This window comes from Echinococcus granulosus (assembly GCF_000524195.1).
Source record: "Echinococcus granulosus chromosome Unknown EG_S00001, whole genome shotgun sequence".
Lineage (NCBI taxonomy): Eukaryota > Metazoa > Platyhelminthes > Cestoda > Cyclophyllidea > Taeniidae > Echinococcus > Echinococcus granulosus.
The window spans coordinates 2,309,247-2,319,238 of record NW_020170381.1 but is presented as its reverse complement, the minus strand read 5'-3'; the positions used below and the strand labels follow the sequence as shown (position 1 = coordinate 2,319,238).

The following is a 9,992-nucleotide window of genomic DNA, read 5'->3' as shown; positions in this document are numbered from 1 at the left end:
AGAAAATAAATCTAGTTTCTGCTGAAAGTTGTAAAATTGAAATATTTAACCTAAGAGTGGATCTGGTTCAAGATGTATACGCTAGAGTCGGGTACTTTACCCTCACCACTATGAATTTTCAATGTGATAATGGTAATACACGAGTTTGTTTAAACAATCTATTTACATGGAATCGGTAAATTACATACGAAAAATTGTAGGATGAACAGTTTTTGTATAATCTGACAATTGTGCATCATATAAGGTGGACTAAATGCGCTCAGCTACTTTGAAATTCGACTTGACACAAATTTGCCTCAGTAATTTCGTCCAGCATTTGAATTGTAGGGCATCAGAATCTTAAATACGAGTGACAAAATTACAAACTTAGAGGAAGTTATGCACCTACGCGTAACTAGATTCCTAGATGAAAATGATTCTCATCTCAATTCCTTATTCTGGTCTCTCGTGTGCAGTATCGCATTGTTCAACTTGCTTCACAGCATATAAGAACATTGTGTTGTGATGTTGAATTACCGAAGGATCCGTGGGAGGTACTATTGGAATTGTCTTACATGAACACTGCCTTGACAAACGACAAAAATAATATTCAAAACAGCAGATTACTTAGCTTTTGTTGGCATTAATAGCACTTCTTCACAACCTACTTTTCTTGCAAAAGGATTGAACAAGGCTTTGGTTAATAATAGGACTTTGGTTGATTTTATTCAATAATAGGGCTCGTCAGATTTTCACTTCAGCCAGAGCCTTGAACCACCAGTCTGCATGGTAAGTGATGGTAACGAGCACGTGGAATGGAGGCAAAATCAATACTCAGTGTCTTTCGAAAGCGTCTACGTGCATCGCATGACCTCAAGCACGCCAATTCAGTGACTAAATCTCAATTTAACTAAATTGGAAGGACATGCCTCAGTCAGCAAAGAAATCAAAGGGATCAAAAGCCTCTAAGGCCTCGAAGGGCTCTCAAAAGGGATCAAAGGGCTCGAAAGGTTCTAAGGGTTCCAAAAAATCCCCCAAAACAGTTGAACCAGTTGAGGAGCCAGAGGTCATCATTCCCGTACCCGAGGGTGTTATGCATAAGCGCATGCGTTTCCTTCTGGAATCAACGTTGAAAACCGATGTAGATTTCATTGTGGGACCTGATGGGAGCGAGACAACTATTAAGGCCCATAAGTGCATGCTTGCAGCTGAGAGTCCTATGTTCGAAAAGCTCTTTGCTGACTGCCAGGAGTGGAAGGATGCGGAGGTGAGAAAGCGAGAACAGGAGGTTCTCGAAATCCGCCAACGGGAAGCGGAAGTGGAGGCGGAACTCGCCAAAGAAGCTGCTCTAGGGGAAGCTGGCAAGTCTGAGAGCAAAACATCCAAGGGTAAAGGCAAAAGCAAGGATAAGGGAGGCAAGAAAAAGGGTGGCAAAAAATCCAAAAGTAAGGACAAATCCAAGTCCAAAGATAAGGATTCCAAAGGTTCCAAAGCAAAGGCAGAAAAGAAGTTTAAGGAGAAGGGATCAAAGAATTCCAAAGGAAAGGGTTCTAAGGGGTCGAAGGAAAAGAACTCCAAAAAATCGAAAAGTAAGGATTCCAAGAAAGGTCCGAAGGTGGCTGACGAAGGTCCTGTCACGTTAATAAACTTTCACAAAGACGAAGTTATTGGGCCTGATATAATAAGAGTGCAGGATGTTCATCCTCTTGGATTCTTCAGACTCCTCAGGTATTTCCTCTTTTTCTACTATTATTATTGGCTATTATGGGTCTGTTTTGAGACTTGAAAGTTGTCGTACTACTTGAACTCCGGTATTTCACATTGATAGATTGCCTCATTATGGCACGGCTGTAGGAGTGGTGTGCATGAATACTTGTCCTTCAAGAGGTTAAACCACATAAATTCCCATTTTTCTAAAGATTTGAGGTCGGTCAGTGAAACTTCAATCTAACATAAAAAGGCCAAATGAGTTTATATTTAAGTGGTACTTGGACGTATTTAAAAGGTCGATTCTTCCGTACATTTATGAGGGAGTCTTTCCATCAGGCCCCTGCAATTTTATAAACATCTTTGGTCACAAAAAACTAAACATTTTAACCCAAGACTGAGTACTTAAGTGAAGGTAATTAATTAGCTTAGCTATGTGCCGTTTCATAGTGATTTTACTCTCTGATAAAAGTCAAATCACACGGCCGATGATGATGGTAATATCATGAATAAAAAGCCAAATTTCGTTTATTTTTTAGTCAATGAGCCCTTCTTCCCTCTTCTAACCATTCAGAGCATAGATGGGGACTTAAGAAAAGCAATTCGGCTTAGACTCAAAAACGTCCCACTAGTTGGAGGAGGGTATTCTTGTTGATTTTTTTTAAACCCGAACGCAATTGACGTAAACTGCATCATTAGTTGCTCTCCTCCAAATGAGGAGAGTTAAAATAGGCAGTGGATGAACAGGAAAGTTTAAATGCACTGCTTTTAATGGTCTTTCTGGGTTATTGAGGTACCTTTTTTGAAATGGACTGATTTTTGTGTAATCGCAGTCGTCCATTTTCATTCACGAAGTCTTAGAAGGTACACTCTTTCTCTTCAATTTCGAAAAATTTCATAACGTCCATTTAAAAATTTGTAGCATGTAGCATTTTATCCGACGTCGCCATATACAAAACAATGAAACCACAGCCATTTTTGACCGAATTGTCGTAATTACCCATTACTTTGCAAAGAGAACGTTCTTGGTTCTTTTTAATGAATGGGTTAGGCGCAGGCTAGACAGTTATTCGGGTGTAGGAATCATCCTGCTCTGTTCAACACAAGAGTTAGCTGAGCGATTCGCGCCCAGCACATGAACTGGTGTGGCCCAAGAGCAATATCCTTCATGTGACAAAGACTGCAAGAAGCGCTTACTGAGCCATTTTTGTAGCACAATGTGACAGCCTGTGTTTCAACCATTGCATTACTGCGTATATTTCGCATTTTTAAGCCTTTCACCAGGCCCGGCGAAAAGTAAATGTGGAACCTATGAGTCTGAACCTCATCGCAGAGAAAATAAGTTGCATTTTCAGATCATTCCCTATTAGTGGTCTCAATATCTGAATCTCCCACTAATTCTTCCTTTTCTCAGCAAATACGGAAATTTTTCGCTGGCTAGTAAACACTTTACAGGAAGGAAAAGCAATACGAATATACAGTACAGTTAAAAATTGAGAGCAATATGACGAAGCCTCGGGTTTATCTATTTTAGCCTAATATCCCTATTACCACGCAAACCTTGCAGCAGTGGGTAAGAGGGATTCCCTGACATTCGACTAGTGGGAATATTTGAAGATAGTTCTGCCTTTTGTCTGGATTTAGTGAAGATTGTCTTACATTATTTACCCGCAAGCAAACCTTATTCATTTCACCTGGAACAAAAGCGCACTTATTTTTTAGCTTAGGTGATCATTATGGTCATGATTGTGTTTACATTCAGCGTTGAGTTGTACATAAAAGCTCGGTAAGGTCGGCTGTCGGGACGCATTCACTTGCAAACAGCATGCGCAAAGCTAAAGTCATCCTGATGAGGTTGTTTTTAGTACTTGTCAATTGTTTCACGCCTAGATGTCACTTCAATTAAAATGAATATCGCTAAGGCTTCTTAGTTTTTATTTATTTCACAGTGGTCTATCACGTTTGCAATATTTCAAGTGTGCCAGTAAGGAAACAACTTCCCATTTATGCCTTCTTTAAGTGGACCAAAAGTTCCACAGGACTCTTAGCACTGTTAATGCACTCTTTATTTTAAAGCATGAAGGCATGAAACAGCACCAACTTTATTTCTTACATTCTGTTACCAATTATTTAGATATATCTACTACGATGAGATGGTTTTCACTGGAGTCGTCGGCACAATAAGGACCCTTTACGCGGCTCGAAAGTACTGCTTCTATGACCTTGGAAGGGCTTGTGTCAACTACCTCGAGAATAACGTTTGCGTTGAGCACATCTTCACACTTCTTCAAGCCGCTCTGGATTTCCATGAGGACCGTCTTAAAACTCTGTGTATGCGCCTCATCATCAACAACACCTTCGAGGTGATCCACAGGGAGGACTTTAAGGATGTAAAGAAGGACGTGCTGGTGATGATTCTTGAGCAGGACGTACTCAATGTACGCGAAATTGAGCTTTTCGACAGGGTTATGCATTGGGCAGAAAATGAGTGCGATCGCCTCAAAATCACCGTAACGGCAATGAACCAGAGAATCGCTCTGGGCAATCACTACTTCAATTTAATCCGTTTTCCAACAATCCTCTCACACGAATTCGCTACACATGTTGTTGAAAGCGGTGTTTTGAAGACGGATGAGATCATCCCCATTTTGCAGTACTACATAACTGGTATGATATGTCTGGTATCTTATGCTCTTTTTCACCCATTTTGGCATACTTTGATTTATAAAATCAGGAACATTCTAAACTGCGGTGTGTGATGGGATAGTCTATTTAGCTGATTTACAGAGATGTACTGAATATTAAGCCATGACTCGACTAGGAGTGTGTACCACTCTCCCTTGCAGAAATAGTTACTAGTTTGTATTTTGAAAATGATACAAAGACCTGACACGTCTGCATAACAATCAACCGCCATTCTCCTAATCCTAGTGTACCTTTTTCAAAAACAGTACATCCGAATATTGCCAAATCTTGAGCTTGCACCGTAATTTGCATTGTGCCAATGTGTTATCCTCTCTCGACCGCATTTTAGCGATTTTTGGCACAATTTTGACTACGTATCTGTGGCAAAGGGCAGAAGCGCGTTTTGTGACTGAATGTTTTAACTGACCCACGTGAATTGGTTCTGGAAGGGGAATTTTTCACAATCCATGTTAAAGGGAAGGACATAAGCGCATCCCACCTTGTGCACATTCAAAAATACCTCTTCCCTTCTCGAAAACCTCACTCACACAGACGTATTTCAGCAAATGAAAGAATTTACTGCTGTAATAATATGTTCGCAGTGTAATGTCCTCGATTTACGGTTAGCATTTCATGCTTTAGCTTCTACCTATGATGTCATTTTACTTCAAATTTAATAAGAAAAAATTCAAGATACTGGCTGCAAAGGTAATTCATCTTGTGGCAATTGCGAATTTCAAAATTTGCACACCAACAGTATGAAATTGATTGCCTAAAACATTCTACTTCACTTTCAATTTGGGTGATGTATAGGGAGCATGTGCATTAAAATATCTCATCTAATCGTACACATTTAGGCCTGGGGGCTGCATGAAATGGAACCCACTTGTTGCTGCCTACCTTTATTCACCAATTTTAATCAATTTTAAATTTTTATTGATAAGGTGGCATAAGTTCACTGCGGCATGGTGGACAGTGTCAAGGTCCTCTATGGGGCTGTGGTGTGTGACCAGCAGGGCTTGCTAACTCGCGTTGGAAAGGTCATCAAAGGCTATTCGCAGCGCAAGCATGAGGCTCATACAGATCGAAGTGTTCACACACTCACCAATTTAATTATCCACAAATTTTAAGCTTTTTTTCTATAATCTATCATAGTGTTGAAATTTGTGAAGAAACTGGAGAGTATTTGAACTTAACACCAGTAAATGCCTCAGAGATTCCTTGAACAATGGCTAGGAAAGATACCATTAAACATCGATGGAATGGCACCTTTCCTTGCTATGATAGAATGACAGACATGCAGTGTTAAATGCGGATTCGATGATTTACTTCGATAGAAAATATTGAAATGTCACTACTAGGCACGAGTTTTCAATAGTGCATTTTGGGTCCCTTTGGATTCCTTTTGATAGCAAACTTAATTATGCCAAGGCTTCCACTTTTTGTTGCATTAACGCAATTTCTCATTTTGTGTGTTTGCACTTATTCTCGATTGCCAATGCGCAATGTGACTGCAAACAATTCGATTTTGGAAGCTTCCATCAGTGCTCTAATAACTCTTTCTTCAGGTTAAACGAGCCCACTAAGATTGGTATTTTGCAAAATGTGGGTCAGTCAAGATTCTCATTATTACCGGCTTTCGTCAAATTTCAAATACTAGGAACGTATTATTACAGCTATCCATTTTTGCAATACAAAAAGCGTCTTTATGAATGCATAACTTTTAATCCATCTTACGAATTGGCGAAATCAGTTAATGCGACGTTTGCTGTTTCGTCCCATAAAATCCCATTCAAACGAAATATTAGCAGCGCTCAAAGTCTTAACTTTGCATTGGATGAGGCAATTGAACCTTGACCATAATCAACACATGATGGTTGGTAGGAGTGGCCTCTTGTGAAGAAGAGCCTTCTGACTTATAAATTTATTAACACTGGTCCATCCTATAGACGTTAATTCACCTTGTGATCAGCCCTGGGGTAATATGCTCTTCTGTTGTTTTCTTCACAGTGTATGGGTGCCAGTGGGCAGCAAACTTCTTGCTGCCAATTTCGAACTTTTTTCTTGGACCACCCAGATAAACCATCAAGGTGCTCTACATCCACAATACTCTAAGAGCCCTGCCGTCTGTCTCCTTTTTGACCAAAGAATTAAAATGACAGCCTTGCTCTTCATTTGTTTGTAAAAATGAATCACGTTCCTTAATCAAATTTTATCATTGAAAATGCACTTAATCAACAAATTCTCTGATTTGAATACCCCTTAGGACTGCTAAAATAGAGTGTTTTTCTTGCTACATTTAAGCTGTTAAATAAAAGTCTCTTTTGCAATAAACATTGGACAAAAGGTGGAAATACGCTACATCGTGCATTACATTTCATCGTAGCGTGACTACAACAACTAAATAGGGAATACCGTAAACTGCCCCTTACGAGGCTTCATTTGAAAGAGCAAGCTACCTACGATAGTGATACTGAGACAGCCATATCTTTTTTATATACACCGAACACTTAGCACAACTTTTAGGGCTCAGTGTCGGCAAATAGGCTGTTCTAAATGTGATGGCCGTGGTGAACTTGCAGCCGAGGATAAACATTATGCTCGTCATTCATAGTTTTCTTAGTCAGGAAAAGGCGAGTTGGACTGACCTTTCCAGTTTAGTAATGGTCACACATTAAAGTCGAAGTACTTGCCACTGCAATTTATAATTTACTCCTCTGCAAAATAATTGAATATGCTCTTCTCATCTCATAATGCTTAAAAATGGTGCGATTAATTGACCTTATTTGACAGGAGAGCGTTTGCAAGACCTTGTGCATCACTAATGCCATGTCATATGCGCGTGTCTGAATAACAGTTTCACCGCGCATCTTAGTTACCGTAATTGGATTTCCCAGTTGTTCCTCTTTATGTACATTGGTAAAATGCGTTTGGAGGAACAATACGCAGCACTTTGTATTGTGGAATTGAAAGCCTAAAACTTAGTCAGCATCACTGTTCAGCAGTCCCAGGAGAGTGTTACACGATGATGTGAATGCATTTGCCAACATGATGGTGAGGAGAGTGAGGTATATACATGTAATACTATGGTGGATTACAGGTCGAAAGCCCAGCCTGCCATACTCCTGTCAGTCGCGGCGCCGACCATGTCTGGAAGTGGGACCATTGGACAACGTGAGTGTGGCCTACTCAGACCAGACAGAGATGACTTTCGTAGGTCCGACGCGGCCACTGCGGCGCGCCGCCAGCCATCGCGACATCCTTGTTCCCGTGGGCGTGCTGCCGCCGCTGAGGGTGGGATTGATATGCGAGCGACAGCGCAGTGGCTCGCCCCCAGCCCGATTTCACGTTGGCGAGGAGGAGTTCAGCCTTATTGAGGAGAATATGCGCCATTTACAGCACCTCGTCATGGAGCGCAACCAATTTGCATGGTGTAAAATGCACATGGCTGTCATGAGTAGCCACTATCGATAGGCTGATGTTGCTGGACTCTCGCGGATACGCCCTTTTTCTCTCTATTTGCTTCCCCCTCCCTACATATACCCAGCCAGATGCGAAATAAAACTTGCCCGAGGGCTCTTTGTATCAGGCTATATAAGGTGTCCTTGATGTCATACCTTTAGAATAGGAGATAATGAAAAAAATAGGAAATTTTTTACTTTTGGTGGAAATAGACCTCCTTTATATCCTGATGCGGGTAGTTACGCTTAAACTGATAAATCCACTCAAGGTCCTGATTCATGCCAGAAGTAATGATCTCAGTAAATCTTGGCAAGTGAGACCTCTATACGCTGCTCTCCTGAATAGATCACCCAAGGTAGTTTTTCGTTCGACTTAAAGGCTGTACTCAACTTGACGGACAAAATTTTTTTTGAAGGTCTTACACAGCAAAATAGGCAAAAATTTACTTTTGTGGAATTCTGTTTTAAAGTTACAATCAAATTTAGTGTCATAAAGCAGGCGTTTGGATTGCAAAGAGCTCAATTGCGAATTGAATCTTAAAACAGTCCTTTTGAATAAGAAGTAGCAAAATGAGTACTGAAGAATCCCTCATTTGCGTGCCCGGTTATTTGAGGCTGTTTGCAATTAATACTTTTTGTGGTTGCTCAAAATGTGTACACACTTGGTTGAATTGCGCCTTTAACTGCAGCACCGTCTCAATCTACCAGATGTGACAAATTAAGGAGGAGTAATCTGGTTGTTTTCAATAAAAGTCTGACAACTGCGTCGTCATGGTTATGTGTTACAATCGTAAACAAATTTAATGCGAGTCATTTCATAGAGTAGACACTTTGAATAGGCTTCTCTGTGACACTATAAGCCAAAATAATGTTCTACCATGCATTCAAATACAAGTGATTGTTGGGACAGTGGATAGTACTGTCACTTTGGTCCTTACCATTCACATGCCTGTAGCATTCTTCAATGTAAATTGTCCCTTATGCGTGGTCCATTATGCAATTCATTGCCCTAACCTCATTTCATTACACGACTGAGAGCAAAGCAACTCTGTCTGTCATGCTCTCATTGCTATTACGTTCCAAGTAGCACCGGTCACATGATCAAAGTGGTCAATTTAAAAACTCAAATATTTGTGCAATTTTTCATTTAGATTTACGTCTCATAAAACATGTCTGTACTTTGAAGAAGCAGGAAGTGACCATGACAAAGACTTGCAGGAATCCGTGAGATAAGGTCAAAGGTGTTTTAGCCTAGAACGCTAGATGAAATAATTGCATAGAGCCGAGGTAACTATTTTAGTCCACTCCTTACTAAATGGTAATGCATTTATGTTTATATGTGTGGTTAAGTCATTTAGGAGTTTGAGTTATTTTATTAAAGGAAGGCATTCCCCGTGGTCGGTCTAGAGTTTCCTGTATCCCTTTTACCAAGATCGGCCGATCACATATCACACAACTTACAATATACCGATTCAGTGTTGCAAAAAAATCCTGAGGGGAGAATCTCTTACTTTCATAACCATTGAGGTTATGTGTTTAGTTTTTACTACACACGGATGGGGACATGGGTCTTGAGGTGGATTGGTCGTAAGGTACGAATAGGCTTTACTTACTTAGTGTTTTTCGAAGCAGCATAATATGACCGACTTTGAACAAAATGCTAGCTTAAATCACTAAGAAAATAGAAGAGTGAGTTCAGCTTTTTTTATACAGTGGAGTGTGGACAATTTTAGCACCAATCTTCATCAGAGTTTGCAATAAGTGCCATTAAACAACCAAAGAAATGGAATTATGCTTGACGGCGACAACAACGATTCAGATCAGTAAATTAAAAAAGTGGAAAAGAGGTCTTATGCAAACTTATGATAGAATAAGAACTTTCACTAGGGTGCCACGGGCATCCACTTAGAGTGGTTTATTTGGTGAAATTCACTCCTGGAGGCCACTCTCCGAATGTATTGTCCTTGAGTAGCTTGTGGCGATTTGTGGAACGCAATTGTTCGTATAAAGCATAGGCATGCCTGAGTACTCGGTGCCCTGTATTATACCCTGTACTATTTTTCTGCTCGATGAAACCCTTATTTCATAAAAATCCCTGCTGATTCGTATTGATGCCTGCTTTCCATATTCAAACTAGATTACAAATATTCAGGGGTTCCT

General features: G+C 40.3%; 1 protein-coding gene across 1 annotated transcript; it reads left to right on the top strand. All coding sequences in view use genetic code 11, as the record gives it.

Moving 5' to 3' along the window:
* Nucleotides 1–904: 904 nt before the first annotated feature.
* EGR_00263 (BTB/POZ domain-containing protein) lies at nucleotides 905–7,845 on the top strand (the record flags this gene model as incomplete). Its single annotated transcript, XM_024489512.1, has 3 exons — nucleotides 905–1,707; nucleotides 3,821–4,353; nucleotides 7,472–7,845. 3 exons carry the CDS (start codon nucleotides 905–907, stop codon nucleotides 7,843–7,845), a joined length of 1,710 nt encoding a protein of 569 aa, XP_024356190.1.
* Between the last annotated feature and the right edge of the window lie 2,147 nt (nucleotides 7,846–9,992).